Source organism: Prionailurus bengalensis, chromosome D1 (genome assembly GCF_016509475.1).
Source record: "Prionailurus bengalensis isolate Pbe53 chromosome D1, Fcat_Pben_1.1_paternal_pri, whole genome shotgun sequence".
NCBI classification, from domain to species: domain Eukaryota; kingdom Metazoa; phylum Chordata; class Mammalia; order Carnivora; family Felidae; genus Prionailurus; species Prionailurus bengalensis.
This window is the reverse complement of record NC_057346.1, coordinates 64,754,751-64,773,327: the sequence shown is the minus strand read 5'-3', so window position 1 is coordinate 64,773,327 and position 18,577 is coordinate 64,754,751. Positions and strand designations below refer to the sequence as shown.

The 18,577-nt window shown below is 41.8% G+C and overlaps 1 protein-coding gene across 2 annotated transcripts in view; it reads right to left on the bottom strand.

Moving 5' to 3' along the window:
* Positions 1-18,577, bottom strand: part of SYT9 (synaptotagmin 9) — a 199,503-nt gene that overhangs the window by 126,548 nt on the left and 54,378 nt on the right. For both annotated transcript variants that reach the window (XM_043580543.1, XM_043580542.1), the window contains exons 2-3: positions 15,020-15,371; positions 4,335-4,881 (exon numbers count right to left, since the gene is read on the bottom strand). In XM_043580543.1, the coding sequence (XP_043436478.1) occupies positions 4,335-4,881; positions 15,020-15,371 (899 nt within the window). The remainder of the gene's footprint in view (positions 1-4,334; positions 4,882-15,019; positions 15,372-18,577) is intronic.

Sequence of the window (18,577 nt, the reverse complement as noted above, 5' to 3'; positions counted from 1 at the left end):
CCCTGCATAAGTAGAAGCTAAAGATATATCCTGTCCTCGACTTGCTCTAGGGAAAGCAAGGAAAAAAAGTCTCCCCTGCCGATTTCTAACCATTAATACAAGCCTGCACTTATACATTTGGAGCCTATATTCACCCTACTTCTCTGTTGCCCCCAAACCCTCAAGCTCAAAATTCAGTTTAGAATGGTTCCCTGTTGGTTACCTCACAAATCATCCCTGAAGGAATGCACTTTCAGAGTGCAGAACATGAAGCCCAGAACATGAAATTTTCTACTGACAAAGTTTCAAGCCATATGAACTCACAATCACAAATCATTAAATATAGGAGGCAACAAGGCATGATGAGTTAGTCAATGGAAATACCAAACAAAAAAATCAGAGCTACAAAGATTATAGCTGGTGCAGTTAGGAACAGAATATAAAAGTAACTTGTACATAATGGTAAAAGAAATTAAAAAGGGAACTGAAAGTATGTTGAAACAAAAAAAGAGACTATTAAAAATACTAGGCAAGTGTGGAAACACCGCAAATGAAACTTCTACAAATGAAAAGAGGTAAATGGGTGAGAATTTTCTAGAACTGATAAAAGGAAACAATCTCATATTCAGAAACCCTATAAATCAGTCTGAATAAATAAAAATAGTCACTTAGCAATGTTAGGAATTAAACTATGGAACACTAAAGAGGAAAGCAAGATATTGAAAGCAAAGGAAAAAAAATTGCATACAAAGGAATAAACATTATACTAAACGTCAACTTCTCAAAGGGAAATGGAGGTCAGATGACTATGGAATGATAGCTTTGTAATGCCAAAATCATTTTTGGCAATGCCAAAAACCCTATTTTTATATCCAGAAAAACATTCTAAAAACAATAGCAAAGCAAAGACATATACGGAACTGTGGCTTTCAGTTGAAGGTTATTGCCAGCCTACAGATACCCTAAGGAGGCTATGTAGGGGAATAAATACGCCAACCTTGCTCCCTTCTCTTCCTCACTACCTAAACCTCACTACTAGCCAGAGACTAAAAGAGTTATTTTCAGTTCAAAGAAAAATAAACAAACCCCAAAGCCTCCAGGAGCACCAAGGAAAAACAAAAGGAAAGTAGCCAAAATAATCCCCCGACTAATTTTATAAAACAAGAATTACCTTGGTTCCAACCCAGATAAGAACCATATGAGAAAGTAAATTACATGTATCACTCATTAGCACAGATTTAAAAAAAATGCTGAACAAAATATTAGCAAAGTGAACTTAATATGCAAAATAGGTAGTATATCAAATCTAGTGTGGATCATACCAGGAATATAAGATTGGTTCAGAATTAAAAACCTGATCAATGTAATTGAGTAAAATAGCAAATTATAGCAGAGAAAAACCTCACAGGATCACAGCATTTGTCAAAACAAATGTTTATAATAAAAAGTCTTAGTCTTGAAGGAATGGAAGGATACATTCTTCTTCTTCTTCTTCTTCTTCTTCTTCTTCTTCTTCTTCTTCTTCTTTTGAGGGATACATTCTTTTTTTAAAAAAATTTTCTTTGATGTTTATTTATTTTTGAGAGAGAGAGAGAGAGAGAGAGAGAGAGAGAGAGAGAACGAGTGGGGGAGGGGCAGAGAGAGAGGGAGACACAGAATCCGAAGCAGGCTCCAGGCTCTGAGCTGTCAGCACAGGGCCTAATGCAGGGCTCAAACCCACAAACTGTGAGATCATGACCTGAGCGGAAGTCAGATGCTTAACCAACTGAGCCACCCAGGCGCCCCAAGGGATACATTCTTAATATGGTAAAGACATCCACAAAACATCTACAGCAAAATTATACTCTATGAAAATGTTAAAAACATTTCACTTAAAAGTAGGAATAAGTCAAGGATGACTACTACCATAATTATTATTTGGCATTATACTGGAAATCCTAGTTTGTAAACTGAATTAAAAAATAAATAAAAGCATCCAGATTAGAAAAAAAACCCACAAAACTATCAAGTCACATGTCTCATTTTCTATAAGGAAAATTCAGAAGATTCTACAATCAAATTATAAACATTAATAAGAATTTTACAAGATTGCCAAATTGAAGATAAATTTAAACTGCATTTATATAACAACAAAAGTTAGAAAATGCAATTTTAGAAAAAATACTATGGTTGACCTTTGAACAATGTGAAGATTAGAGTGCTGACCCCCAAAAACTTACCTATTAATAGACTACTGTTGACTGGAAACCTTATTGATAACATAGTCAATCAACACATATTCTGTATGTTATGTTTTATACATTGTATGCTTACAATAAAGTAAGCCAGATAAAAGAAAATGTTATTAAGAAAATCATAAGGAAAGGAAATACATTTATAGCACTGTATTGCACTTACTGAAAAAAAATCCATGTATTAGTAAACCTGAGCAGATCAAACCTATGTTGTTCAAGGGTCAACTGTACCTAAAATAATGAAAAACATGGCACCTACCAATAAATCTAACAAGAGACATGCAAGATCCTCATGAAGAAAATTATAAGCCTCGAATGAAAGAATTAATTTAATTAATTTATTTATTTCAAGGTTATTTATTTACTTAGAAAGAGCGCACCCACAAGCAGGGGAGGGGCAGATAGAGAGGGAGAGAGAAAGAATCCCAAACAGGCTGTGCAATGTCAGCACAGAGCCTGATATGGGGCTCAAACTCACAAACCGTGAGATCATGACCTGAGCTGAAAACAAGAGTCAGATGCTTAACTGACTGAGCCACCCAGGCGCCCCTAGAATTTTACAGAAATAAATAAATGAAACAAAATACACTATGGTAATGAATAGACTCAATATCATAAAGATGCACAATTTCCCTAAATTAATCTACAGACTTCATACAAGTCCAAATACCAGAAAGAATTATTCATTTGACAATTTGATACCAAAATTTATGTGAAAAGTCAAGTACCAGCCAACTGAATTGAAGAAAAATCAGGTTGGATGATTGTTCTTTCTGATAGTAAATCTTATCATAGAATGATAGTAATTTGCAAATTGTGCTATAGGTAGATTTAGTGAAAAAGAACAAAACAAAGAAAAAAGACTTCAGAAACAGACTCTTCGCTCTGCTCTCTCCAGCTCTCTTTCCTTTCTTCATTCTTGTGATAAGGGCCAGCAAAACTGAGTGCTACACTTTGCTTATGTGAGTATCAGGACAAAGCTGGCACCAGTATCTAAGCCATGAGAAGAGAAGATGTCTCTTGGAACAGCCAAAGTGTGGGTGAGTCCCCAGTTCACAAAGGCAGACAAGAGTGAAAAGACTAGTGTGGGTATTTGGTCACCACACAGAGATTTTTGCGTGTTCTCTTCCAGAGCAGGATGAGAGCCTTTCACTTACTGGGCTCCAAATTCAAGCTGGATCATCATCTGAGCTGAGGAAGGATTATGGAGCTTGGTTTCTTTGGATGCCAAGGCAGAAAAAGAAAACTATGCTGGCCTCAGAAGGGCTCGCATTCTAGAAGATGTGCGAGCAAAGTTGCCTGAAGGAATCTGGACCGATGTAAGAAGCAAGTGGCTCTAAAATATCAGCATTACCCAAGAAAGTCCAGTTTTCCTTCTATTTCAGCAGTGTCAATACATGTTTGCAGGAGAGTGATAAGGATGTAAATGGAGTAATAATATCACCACTGCAATCTCATTTAAAATGTAAACATGGGTTTGTGGTGTCATTGCCGTAGCCCTTCAGACCTCTCTCCTGAGCTCTAAATTGGATTTGACCTTCCATTGATTAGCTTTGCCAATATCTGCAGATCTTTTCAGACTGAACTCCCTGTCACTTTGATTCTGTATTTACAAATGTGGTACAAACTCTTGTCAACCATTCTCACTTCTGGGCTTCAAGTTGAAGATCTGATCATGGGAAATGCAACTGAGCTGACCTGGACACACGGGCAAGGACATAATGCTCTCAGAGAGCCTGGCAATGGTCTCGTAGCTGCAGATTACAGCGAATAGGATGCCAGGATCCATTTAGCACAAATAACCTAAGAAAGCTCTACAGAAAATGTGGCAAGGAGGGCAGATAATATCTACTGCCAGTTAGGGAATAGCTAAGAATTAGAAAGTAGAAAAGAGAGAACGTTGCTCTTTAATACTGTTTTCATGAGCAATTCCGGGAACTTTTAAAATGAATATTATTAAAGGTCCGCTTCTGGGAAGTTACAAGGAAGGTTCTGAAACAACAGCTATCCAGACATGGAAGTGAATTTTATACTTTGCCCCCAAAATAAAATAAGGTGTAAGTAATCTGTATGCATGCGGACCAAGAAGCCTCCCCCCAAATGGAGAAATGCTGGACTTACATTGGTGACATACTCGATATCCTTCCAAAGGATGCACTCCCTGGGGAAATCAGCCAAGTCTAAGAAGTGATCCACCACCACTTGGCCAATCAAGTCATGGCGAGAGAACCTGTCAAAGTCATACACAGAGAAGTGAAGCTTCCGTGCTGCAAGGTCATTGTAGGGAACCGGAAACAAAAACACTTCATCAAACACAGGGTTTAGGGTCTTTCTGTGCACTTTAGTCTGGTGTTTTGTTTTCCGATCAGGAAGCAAATAGATCTTGACGTAAGGATCTGAAGTCCCAGAGAAGTCCTTGGCAGGCAAATTGACAGCTTTGTGAATCTTCACTATGAGCTGCTCTAAGTCACAGTCGTATTTCAAAATGAAATTCAGTTTCCCACAGGCTTTGCTGTTACTCCTTGTCCCATCATCAGTATCCAGTGACCTCTGCTTATATAACTCCGGTTTAATTCGGCCAATTCCAGTCAACTGTTCCTGTTTTTGAAGCTGCTGGATATTGAAGTCTGGGTTTGACAAGTTGAGCTGTCTCCGGATTGAATTATGCCTTGAGTGAGGAGGAAGAGAGAAGAAAAGTTACAACCCAATAGCTACGGGTCTTCCAGAAACTTGTGCCTGGGCTCGAGGTAGTCAGTTATGCACTGTTAAAAGCTCAGATCCGTGGGTTTTTGTTTTTTGGTTTTTTTGGCCTAAATTCAAAAGGCTCATCAATGTGAGTAAGCTGTTCCCCAAGGCTTGAGGCTCAAAATCGAGGCTTGGTATCAGGAAACAAACCTACTGCCACGTGACCTTGGAGCTGTAAAGGTTTAATGCACTTTCTAAACTACTATGCCAATAAAGAAGCCTATTCGGTTGGTGGAATGTAAAGATTTGTACAAACTGCTTTAAAAATAAAATTATTCACCTTTTATATATAATATCATCCTGAAATTGAAATAGTTAGCTATGTGTTGTTGCTTTAAGAAGAATGCATCTGTCTCTAAATTAGATAGAATTTCCTGTCTCTGGCTTATAACTTTATTGGTAAAGAAATTCTTACTGGTTAAAATGAAAGCATTTCACAAGAGCTCAGTTCTTGCTCTTGTGAGAATGTAGGTGACAGGATGTGTCCGCTTGTGCTGGACTGTGTTGGTTCTGACAGGTGCCACTGGCAACTCCATGACAGTGCTTCTGTCATACTATGTGGGTGATTAGTGATCAGGAGCAAGGGCTTTATTTCTGCAATAAACACTAACAGCATAACAATTAAAGGTAAGCTACTACAAACGTATACAGGAATTCAAAGAAGGTTGGATACTGATATTGGCAAAGTGAGTATCTGCTGACAGAATCTAGTCTTTACCCTAGAAGCTTTTTGGTTTGGGTTAGTAGTGTCCCGGAAATTCTCTATGAAACCTGCCTTATCTGTGCGAGTCCTCATAAATTGAGAGTAGTCATTACACACAAGGTTGTTTTCCATATTATTTTTGTTTGTTTTCAGCTCAGAGTCATTATACCATATTTTTCTGGTGTCTCCCAATAACCTTAATTAAAGTAGCCTCTGTCCACCAGTAGGTGAAAGGGAACAGCCAGGCTGTCTCTGAGGGACTTACAAATAGTTCGAGAGGCAGAGTAAACATTTGAGTTTGTCTTCTTTTCCTTTCTTGAGACTACTTTATGAAATAAAGATGGAAAATGGGATTAACAGACCCCCAAACATGTCTGAAATTATTCTCCCTGGTAACACAGATATTGTTATACTAACCATTCCTCTTCATCCTCCTATGCTCAGCATACCTTCCTATGCTTCAGCAACCTATGCTCCTGGTCACTAATTAATCACCCACATGGTACAACAAGAGCACAATCACAGAACGATCACATGTACCTGTCGGAGCCAACCCAGTCCACCGCAGGCAGACACATCCCAGGCATATGCATCCCCATATGTGCAAAAACCATGTGGTCTGAAAGATTCTGTTGTCAGATTTTAATTTCTTACAAAGAAATCCACAATCTTAAGTTTTCTCTGCATCTTACGATTTTTCAAGTAGGGGGAGGGCAGTCAGGGGATGCTGCTAAACACCTAAAACCAGCTGTCTGTGCTCATACAGCTCAGTCACTCCCTTGTCCAGACATTGACCCTCTGCAGTGCCAGAACAGAGCTCCAGTCTCACTCTACTGGGATCTCTGGGCAGAAGGGACTGGCAGGGAACAGCACGTGTCCAGCTCTATGCAAAGGCCATAAAGGGGTGGTACCAGTTGTGGCCCCTGCTACTGATTTTTCCCTCCAGTCTAGATTCAAACAAGGGCCCTACTTGGGGCTGGTGTCAGTTCCCACTTACAACAAGCCATTCCAGGAACCGTCTAGTGATGCTGTTTAAATATTAAAAGTGCTTCCTTAAGGCCCACCTTCTTTGGACCAATGTCCGATGGGACACCAGTCCTGGGTCTACACCGGACCCAACCCCGCCACTCTGCTACCACTTTTCTCCCAACCTGGTTGCTGAGCTGACTTTCTGTGCATAACAACCTACCTTTGGGTTTTTTGAGTACTGGCTTTAGACTCATCACAGCAACATTTGTCTTATATGTAGGACTAGGCCTGCCACGCAAATTTTAATTTTAATTTAAAATACACGACTCTGTTTAGCAATGGCACATATTCTGTTTTACTTGTACATTTTCTTAGACAGTAAATCTGAAGAGAAGTAAGTCCCATGTGCCCGGCTCTTCCTAACCACAATGGATTGCCAGGGGGTTGAGGGAGTAGACTGGGGAGGGCATCATGAAGAGATCTTACTTCAAAGACCAAACAAGATCCCAACCGCACAGGATGCCTCCATTCAAAATTCTGATATAGCTGAAGATTCCTTTTAAAAACCAAGCACAGATATGAACACTATTATCTACCCAAATGTTTTCCATCACTAGTTTCATTCCCAATACTTCTCCCTCCATTCAGGATCACACTATTAGGGAAACAGTTGAATCCAACCAGAAGGTGGTGGCTTAAAGCAGACAGCACAGACTGTAACAGGCCATGACAGTTCTCACTCCCTGGGGCTCTCTTTCAATCGCTTTCAATTTCCTTTCAGGAGAGAGTCAGGGATTACCAGAGTTGGGGGGCGGAGGGGTGGGCGGGTAGACTAAAGAAGCTCAAAGGAGTAGGAACCAGAGTAATTCACCACCTCCCTGTATAACCTCTGCAGCTCTCTTGGCTGAGACATGAGCAAGTACGGCACAGAAGCCGCTGCAGGGATGAGAAGAAGACAAAGGAGAAGGAATGGAAAATCAATATCCCATAATTTCATAGGCTATTCACATGGAGGTGGGATCGAAAGGCAAGTCCAAAGCAAGAGAAAGGAAAGATATGGAACAGAATATTGTGATCTGGCCCCTGTCACCCCAGGTGAGGTGGTTCTAAAGGTCAAAGGAGGTGGCCCTTGACTACAGTAGACCACAGGAATCCAGGGCAAGGGTCTGGAATTTTAATGCTACAGAGTGAGTGTGACAAGGAGAGATCTGAAGCAGACAGTCCTCTGAATAGGTCTGGGGAGTCCTGTATTTTGGTATTCTCCGGACTTAATGTGCACAATTAAAGGAAGGAAAAGAAATGGTTTCCAAAGACTGGGGGTGCAAAGGAAAGTTGAGAGATGGGGTCCTCTGTAAATAAGTCACACTCTGACGCTGTCTTAGAGAAGCCAGCCACTGGGATTGAGACCCTCAGCTCCCCCTACCTCCCACTTTCCCTCAGTGCAGGCAGAACACATTTTCCTGTTGTGGAGAAGTGAAAGATCGGGGATGTGTTTGTCCCAGATCTAAGGTGGAAGATTGGTGGTTGAGCCTGGAGAAATCCTTATTTCAAAGATGATTAACAAAATCTGTAAAGCAGATTTCCTACAACAAACTCAAAAACACTTTAATGCCTGAAGGAATCTGAGCCTTGTGCTGAGATGCAGCCAAGGGTCAGTAGAGGCAGGGGCCCAGATATAAAAAAGCTTTTCCAGGGGCGCCTGGGTGGCTCAGTCGGTTAAGCATCTGACTTTGGCTCAGGTCATGATCTCACAGTTTGTGAGTTCAAGCCCCGTGTCTGGCTTTGTGCTGACAGCTTGGAGCCTGGCGCCTGATTCGGATTCTGTGTCTCCTTCTCTCTCTGCCCCTCCCCCACTTGTGCTCTGTCTCTCTATCAAAAATAAACAAATGTAGAAAAGAAATTTTTTTTAAATAAAAAAATTAAAAAAAAAAAGCTTTTCCTCCTCTCCTTTCCTCAAATTTGAGTTAGCCGGTTCCAAGGTCCCACTTTGAGTCCTCCAACAAACTCTTGGTCCCCGAACCATCACCAAAAAAGCCAACTACCTCCACTGGATTTTAAGAAAGAGGACATTACCACAATTTACCAAATACAAATGTGCAAAGCAAAGGGTCAGGTAGGGTGGAAGGCACAGACAGGCAAAGCCTAGCCACTGCCTGCAAGGAGTTGGCTGGCCAGGAGAGTGATAAAATAGTCAAACACTAACACACAGCAGGTCAGAAGAGGGAAAGAACTGACCAGATGTTAGGGAGCCACAGAGACAGATAGAGAGGCCTCTGGCTTGGGAAACTGTCATGGAGGAAATGGTATTCTCACTGAGCCTGGTTACTTAACTTGGCCTCATATTATCAGCTTCCAAGCTGGTGCTGTAGACCTCAGTATGGAAATCAAGCAAGTTTCCACCTTGGCAACCAGCTCTTCAGCAGAATTGGATCTTCAACCCTTCTGTCCCCACAGCTTTCTCCTCATATATGCCAACATCTTCTGTCTAGGCTCTGGGTGAGAGCAGACAGTCATCATTCCCACTATCCTTTGCACCTCCAAATATCCTGTGCAACTACAAACAAATTACACTCTTCTACCTGCCATTATCTCAGTGACCCCATCTTAGAGGTGAAACTTGGCCTATCCCTTCCCTGGTTCTGGGGCACCAGTGTTGACAGAGCTTCAAGGTTCAAGGAAAGGAAAGAGAGAAGCAAACTATGATTTCAGAACCACATGGGTTTCTTTACTAGGTTCAAGTCGAGACAGGGAAGTTTGGAAACGCTGGGGATGGGATTGTTTCCCTTCTTGAAAACTCCCGAGGTGACAGAGAGGAAGAGGTTGGGTTGTCCTGAGCTGTAGGCAGACACGGAAGAGGAAGTCTCAGAAGTGAACTCACTACAGGGCAGGAGGAAATGGGGATCTTTCTCAGTGCAGGATTCAGAGGTCTCCAGGGTGAGTGATATAAGAAAGATGTAACCATCACACCTTGGCCAGTGGAGGTGTAGGGTCAAGTGCAATTGGATATTCTGATGCATGACCTGCTTCCTCCCACACCTCCCAAGTTAAACAAGTTTGAAATCTTGGTGTCATCTTCCAATGTTTTATTCTCTATTTCTAAGATGATCCTATGTCCACCAACACCTTCTCTGAAGTAGCTCACAACTCATGCCTCTTTCTACTTTCATTGCTTCCAGGAGTTCAGACCTCATCATTATTGACCTGAATCAGCCACTATAGCCAGTCTTCACCCTATCTCAAGCCTCTTATATAGTCTTGCCAGAATGATCTTCTAGAAAACAATTTGACTACTTTAATGTGCATAATTGGAAATAGGCTCTTCTTGCCTATTTCCCCAACTAAGCTGTGGACCTTTTAAGGTCAGGGCAATACATATATGTATGTGTGTGTGTGTGTGTGTGTGTGTGTGTATATATGTATGTATGTATATGTATATATATATGTGTATGTATATGTATATGTATATATATATATGTTTTTTCATCTCTTTACTACCAGTATATGATATGGAACTTTTCACATTGAAGATGCTTAATACAAGTGTCTAGAATAAATAGATGAATGCCAAGGAAATAACAATTTCCAATAATTAAACCCCAGTAGAGAAAATACACATTTATATCTAGTTTGAGAACCTCATGGTAGTTGAGAGAAGTCTAAGCAGCTTCCATTTTCCAAGCTGTCAGTTTATTAAAATTTGGAGAAATATCTAAGACTCATCCAAAACACTGTTGTATTTTAAATGTTCACATCTAAAAAAATGTTTTCAACACACACACACAAACATACCTTAATAGAACTGTGGTCCTCATAGAGTAATTACAACATTTAGTCTCAGCATACCACTTACTGGAGTTGTGGCCAGTGATGGGACCCGAATCTAAAGTTCAATAATTGTCGAGGTGCCTGGGTGGCTCAGTCAGTTAAGCATCCGACTTTGGCTCAGGTCATGATCTCACAATTCCTGGGTTTGAGCCCCACCTCAGTATCTGTGCTGACAGCTCAGAGCCTGGAGCCTGCTTCAGATTCTGTGTCTCCCTCTCTCCCTGATCTTTCCCTGCTCTCACTCTGTCTGTCCCTCTCTCAAAAATAAATAAACACTATAAATAAATAAATAAATAAATAAATAAATAAATAAATAAAGTTCAATATTTGTCACCTTCTTTCAACTCTGTCAGTATATTTCTGTGAGTCTGTGGCTTGCTTAGTTTGGAGATAAGGCCAAAAGCCTAAGTGTAAGGCTCTGAAGTCAGGTAAGACTTGGGACAAAAGGCCTTCCACCGGCCTCATCCCATATAGGCCCTTCTTTGGTTTATACTTCTGGCCTTTTGCCATTCTTGTCAGTGGAACATGATAAAAGTGGCTGGATACTGATGAAGGTATTCTGTCAGCTATTCATGGAAAAAGTCTGCTCTAGGGGCGCCTGGGTGGCTCAGTCGGTAAGGCGTCTGACTTTGGCTCAGGTCATGATCCCACGGTTCATGAGTTTGAGCCCCACGTTGGGCTCTGTGCTGACAGCTCTGAGCCTGGAGCCTTTTTCAGATTCTGTTTCCCTCTCTCTCTGCCCCTCCCCCTCTCATGCTCTGTCTCTCTGTCTCTCTCTCAAAAATAAACATTAAAAAAAGAAAAAAGAAAAAGTCTGCTCTATGCCAGGGGCTGCACTAGGTGTTAGATATATAGGGAAAAACAGCGGTTATAGTTTTTGAGTTCACAGAACTCCTAGATTAGAGAAGGGGTACAGGCAACAAGCAAACAAATAATCATTCAGTTAGAAAGAGAGTTTGATCCTGTGAAGAAATGCAGGCAAGGCGACATATGAGAGAATGCAGAGTGGGAGGGAGTGGAGGAAAGAGTACATACTTCAGAGAGGATGGTGGGGAGGCCTTTCTGAGGAGGTGATGCTTTAGGTGGGACATTAAAGCTGCAAAGGAGATGGAGGGGAAAAAGAAAAGCACTCCAGGCTGAGGGAACAGCTTGTTCGTGAAGGCCTCAAGGCAGGAAAAGGCAGGGGATACTGAAGGCATGGAGAGAGAGGCTAGTGTAGCTGGAACATGATGAGCTTTTCCAGGTAAAGCTTCCTAGTGAGTCCTTGTCCTCTGGGGCAGTGCTGCATGGTGCTGAGGTGGGGAGCTGACAGAAGTAGACTGTGGCAATAACACACAGGTTCTAATAGGCCTGATAAAGAGATGGCAGTGTGGTAATTGAAATTTATATAAAACCAAAGTGTTATATAAGAAGTTTGAGACGACTTAATAAAACAGGTTGGACTTTCATCTTGGGATGTGAATCAGGAAATGCATTAGATGCCTTGCAAAGGCTCCTTCTATTTTGAGGACCTAGGGATTTTTATATATTTGGAATAGAGATATTTAAAATGTTCTGGTATTGAAGCATTCTGAAAACAAATCCATATTTCCAGTATTATACAAAAGGGATTTCATCTAAAATTGAAAAGAATTAACAGGGACTTTGGAGGGTTCTAATAGTAACTGAGCTAGCTAGAAACAGAATGTTAATGTGCTTGATTGTGGGAAAACAACAGGAAGTCGTCCTGACTAGAAACCTTCTGAGAAGATAAAACTCATCTTTAGGGCATTCCATAGACATTGGTGGGAGCTGCACATATTCATGATCAAGAGGCCAGGAGAGGGTGAGCTTTCCAATGTCAGTGCTGTGACAGAAGCTATGCTGATGGACTGCAGGGACAGTGGGGATGCCCTTAACTGGGAGTCTAAGGCTTATGTCCTCTGGATAAAGGAGCTGTCCTGGGACTCTGGGGACAAGTCCCCAGACAGCTGCAGGAAGGAAGCAGTAAGAAGGAAAGTGATTACAGTGAGGAAGTAGGAGCATTATAAGAAAAAAAGAAATAAGAACTAGCAGAGCAGACTGTTTAGAGCCATCTCAGCACATTACCTTCTCCCTCCCCAAATCAGTATCGAGAACGTTACTTAAAAAGAATGTTAAAATTTTGGAACGTGAAGGAAATTTCATTCATTTCTCTCATTTTGTCAGTAAAAATGTTTTGTGTGTGTTTATAAATAACATAATTCCTAAAGAATGAGAAGACCATATACCACTCATTATGATAAGACCATAACTAATACATATGTATTTCCCGACATACCCCATAAAACTAGGTCGGTAGTAATTTAGGTAAGAATGTTTTAAATGCACAATGATACAAATTATCAGTATTAGATCAACACAGCTGGAAAGAGTTTAGTTTTCTTACGGTAGATCAGATATTACTAAACTTGATTTTGCCCATCAGAAAGATAATTACATGACTCTCAAACTAAAATAAATCTAAATGTAAGTTCATTTTATAGAAATAATTCCTTCGATTTCTTCTTTTTTTCCCCTTCTACCCAATTTCCATAAATCAGTGGTGAAGATACTACAATTTTCATTCTTTCTTTTTTAAAGTTTTTTTTTTAAAGTTTATTTAATTATTTTGGGGGTGGGGAGCAGAGAGAGAAAGAGTCCCAAGCAGGCTCCACTGTCACCACAGAGCCCGATGCAAGGCTCGAACTCACAAACCATGAGATCACGACCTGAGCTGAAATCAAGGGTCGGATGCTCAACCAACTGAGCCACCCAGGTACCCCTACAGGTTTTATTCTTAAATGAAATACATTTCTTGATAAGTAGAGTACTTATATATTTTCCTAGAATAAATACTGTGATAATTATAGTGATATGATTGCTATCAATTCATTAGAATCATGGCAGAGTCCTCAGATCCATAATCTAATAAAAGCACAGTACTATCACCTTGTATTGATGGGACCTAGGTCAGAAAAATTAACATTCAGAGTAAAACCAAATAGGAAACAATTTCAATGGATACACCATCTGAAAGACTCCAGTTATTGAAATAGTGAAGGGATTTTATTACGAGTCTACACCTCTGCATGAACGCCATGACAGCATCAAACAGAGCTCCAGCTATATTTAAGTCATATCTAAAGAGAAATCCTAGTGATAAAATCTGAGGAGTTCTTCTAAATCAAATGGCAAACAACCATCCATTTCCTCACAGAGGAATATTTTAGGTTTAGCTCTTTGATTCAGAATTGGAAATGATGCTAAAATAGGTTTGTGAAAAAATTAAATTATAAACTGTCATATCCCATCCCACTTAATGTGAATGAGCAGAGTCTCTAGGATAAACTCGATTAACATAAAAAAGGGTAAAATCTTACTTCCGTTTCTAGAGAACAAATAAAAAAGATTTTTAAAAAATGCCCCCAAACTGTGCTCGCACTCTCCAAATAACAGCACATGCTATTCCTCTGGCTATTGCTCAAGCAAATATTTTCATTTTAAAAAAGCTACTTCCTGTATCTCTTATCCTGAAAACTCCTGTCGAAAGTGAATTTTGATATCCGGGGATTGAGAATTGTCTGTTTAATGTGAAAGGCATGTTTATGCAACATCTGAGTCCTGGAAGAGGCCAGTCACAGGGGAATGATCACGACAAAAACAACACGGAAATCAAAATGGCCGTTCACGTTCTGGAGTACTTACCAGGTGCCGCCTATGTAAAGCACAGGATGTGCACGTTATTGCTTCATTCCTAAAAGCACCTATATGTTGGTATTATCACTATTTCTCTCTCACAGAAGAGGAAATGGAAACATATGGAGGTTAAGTAATGTGTCCAGTGTGTCATACATGTAAGTAAAGCCAGTTCACTTGACCCCAGAGCCCTGGGTTTTCATCACTGCACTACATGATTTCTCCACTGCTTAAAGCAGAGCATGCAGCCCACAGAAAGAAAGTGACCCGAGGCCTGGGTACTCTAGGCCTTACAAAGGCTGAAGATGGACAAAGACCTCCAGCCACTTTGTGGACTACAAAGACAGTCTGTGTGACAGCTCGGCTAGGTCAGAGGCACAGAGAATAAGTCCAATAGCACTAGGAGGATAGTGGGAAGAGTGGTTAAGAGGTCTCAGGCTCTGGTGTTGGTTGAATCAGGGTCCAAACCCTGAATGCATACCAATCTATGATGTTTTTACTTAAACTCTTTGACTTAAGTTTCTTCTTCTGCAAAATGAAAATAACTTTTGCATCTCATGCGAAGTTGTGAACTATAATAAAACAATGCATAAAGTTCTTAGTACTTGTCATGGTTAATCTTGGCAATGTAACTATTATTATTATGGACTATTATTATTGTGGACCCTATACAGGGAACTCAAGAGAAGTAAGGAGCTTCACTGGAGCATAGAAAGCACCACATTTTCCCATATTCGCATCTCTGAAACTGAATGGACATGTGAAATTTCGGTTACAGGACCCTTGGCTAACCAACACTACTGCTGCCAATAGAGGGGAACGAGGTGGTCCTTGCCTTGCAGTCAGAAAGGAAGGGGGCATTACTGACCGGGCCGACGAGGTTGGCTCTGTGACTTGGCGCTGTACACGGACGCCATGGGCACAGTTCTCCTGGCCCCCCGCTTGGGTCGAGAGGGGAATGTCAGGGGAGGTGTGGCTGATCTTCATGGAAGAGTCAGGGCAGGGGGTGGGAGGGTCTAGGAAGCCCTCACTGTTCTCCTGCTCATTGGTCTCTGTGTCCGTGTAGTTAAGAGGTTCCCGATTGTCGTCTTTGCTACCAGAGAGCAGGCCTCGTTCTCGCCATGGAACCCAGCAGAGTTTCCAAGACACGAAGAGAGACACGCCAAAAAGCGCGAGGCCACAGGCAGTGACCACAAGGGTCAGCAGGCTCACTGAGATATCTGCAAAGAAGCAAAAATCAAAGGTCAGTGTGATTGCTCGTCCTGTGCCCATCCATTGCACAGTGCAGGCAGAATGACCCTTTAATCCATTCATCCCTCAGGAGCTGGCTGTAGGAGATAGGCCAGGGATGCTGCCGGGTCACCTGATTCTGGCGCAGGGATGGTGAGACTCAGACACAGCACAGAGAAAGTGACATGCAGGCCATGATTCAAAACAATGAACAGTCTGCTCTAGCAAGAGACGGGGTATATTCAGGGGGACTAGGAATGCCCTCCAAGTCAACTGAGACCCTACACCACAGCAATACAAATCATTGAGGCTTTGTGAGCAGGGCAGTTTCAACTGTCCTTAAAAATTATGTGATCATTTCAGAGAGCTGTATAATGAAATTTGGGAATTGTTTAAGTAACAACTTTCTAATACAAGAGAAACTAGAGTGCTTTCTTTCTCTTTTTGACATTGACTTTTAAGGGTCTCAGCAAAATGAAGCTCAAGTCCTCTGAAGCCTCAAGAATACCCCCATCCAGTGGCCAGGTACCTAGGACCCAGTGCTGACCACCGTAGTTTGGGTTTCCCCAGTAGCAGATCCTGAGACAAGTATTCAAGGGCAGGTGGTTTATTCAGAAGGGGAAGAAAACACAGGTAGGTGAGTAAGGAAGTAATCCAGGGAAGGCAGCCAGCGAAGGGGGCTTTACCAAGCCAGTTACCCAAGGGGCAAGGGGCTGGGCTATTTATAATGTCAGCTCTCTTCAGTCATGGATTGGAGGGCAGCTCTCAAGGGGCATTTCCCACCTGCAGCACGAGTGGCAAAGTAAGCTTCAGTGGCCAGAAAAATTGAACATTCAAATAAATGCAGGGGTTGGCCTTTGGAGGTGAGCGGGCATGTGCTGAAGTGGTGAGAGTGAGCAAATATGGCAAGGCAACCACGGCATCTGAGGCCCGGACTGTATGGCCTCAGCTAGGGTCCGTGGCAGTGCAGTGGCTGTGCCCTTAACGCCCAGAACAAAGCCTCCAGGCTTCCACTCCACGCTACAGTAGACCCAGGGAGGCTAAGGCATCAACCTGAACTCATTCCTGGGTGGCTGTAAGCCCTACTTTAAAGGACACTCCCACCTGCCCTTACTGCACTCCATCACACGCAGGAGCTCCAAGGATTCTCCCAGGCTTTGCCTTTACTGTCCATCATCAATATTTGCATTGCTTCAGCCAAAGTTTTCTGAATGTCCATTACATGCCAGGTACTGGGCTAGGTTTTGGAGAGAGTACAATGGGGAACATGAAAGGCACATTCCATACCTTCCTCATAGACTCATATTCTCATGAAGAAGAAAATTAGGAATAAGTTAATTTTCCAATATTAATTATCCACAGCATACCGATAATCCATGACATGAGACAACTGACATTTCTGCTGAGGCATGTGAGCTCCTACTGCAGGTCACTTACCTACTGAGTCACGCTGACCACCCACCATCTGTGTGCTTTTCAACATGACTCTGAAGGTACTTGATCATTCTTATGAAATGATAAAGCAGTTTCCTCATGAAAAATGGCTCTTGAGAGAATGCCAGCTGTTAGGACTGGTGATGGAGCTAATGTATCTCCTCTACGCCTCCCCATCAATCTCTGCCTTTTCAGTGAAATAATATTCTGTCTCTGCTCGACAACACTGGGGCTCCAGTTTCACATGGGTAGGTGAGCTCAAATCTGCCACCTTTCTCTCCTCAAGTCCCACTGAAAGGGGATTAGCAAACTATACAACAATGTGAAACAAGGATGACTTCCATTAATCCATCAGTGAACCAGTATAACATTGAGAGGTTTCTAGAATTGTTTTAAAGAAAAATCCAATTAGTATTGAACATTTAACACAAGCAAATGAAGGGACACTAAGGAAACAATAAAAATTAAAACTCCCAGGTGCAGAGAAACAAGGACAAGGATGAGGACAGGGAGTAGAGTCAGTGGGGGCAGAGTAAAGGGCACCAGAAATCACACCTCATGGAGCCCCAACATGAGGTAGGAAGAGAGCGTGGTATGGCCACAGGCTCCACTGGGTTCCATCAGCTCACACAGGAGTATGGGAAATTCATCTGTGCAAACTCCTAGGATAGGTAGTAGTGCTCAGGACACAGAAAGGAGGAGACTTTATCCTCATTAATCAGGTGGCCACAGCAAACATCAACTCCCACCTAGTCCAATAAAACACAAAAACAAAACAGGCTCCATACCATAGTGAAATCCCTTAATACATTCTGTAATCCAAATGGAGGTAAAACTCCTATGTCCTGTTAATCACTGTGGCACTTTCCTAACACAGACACTACTAGAAAACACCAGCAAAGGCTGGGGTTGGGACACACTGGGAAGCAGTAGGTTTAGGAGTGTAATGTGATAATTCTTTTGTTATTCACCAAATATTCACTCTCTCCCCCCACAGCGCCCCCATAACCAAGGAAAGAGCATAAATCCCAATCCCCTGATGTTTATTTTGTCCATGTGACTTGCTCTAGTCAATAAAATCCAAGGAGATATGGCCCATGCCAGCTCTGACCAGAAGACTCTTGGCTCCCACCTTCTGCCAGGAGAAGAAACCTTAAATAAAGCCCAGTCTTTCAACTTAGTTACTATCGCGGGAAGACTTGTGGCACAGGCCCAAAGTCCAGAATGAGAAGCAAGCTTAAACCTTATCCACAGACTGGGGAAGAGCTGCAGCTGATCCACAAATCCATGAGCAAACCCTAGTTGATGTTTTAAGTTCCTAATATTTTGAAGGAGTTTATTACCATGGCAAAAACAGTTGACTCATACACATGACCATATAATTTATTGTCCTAAGCTGGGACACCTTTAAGAGAGAGAGGTGTGATGTTAATAATCACTTGGGACAAGAGACTTTACCCAGTACCCAGGGCAAACCAGGGAATATGGTCACTCTGGACTTAAGCTCTGAACTCATCACTTTGGTACAGCATAACCTCTCAGGGTTAACGTGGCATAGACAACATGCTAAATAAATGAAATTAAATTAACCCACTTCTGCTAGTAACCACAGGGACCTGACCCAACACAAGAATGACCCAAGCTTGTTAGGTGACTCCCAGTTCATGCACCCAAAAAACAGCTTGCTCACCAGTCCAGTCATGGGGGATCTATGAGAGCAGGAATCCCATCCATCTCAGCATTGAATGCCAAGCAACTAAAA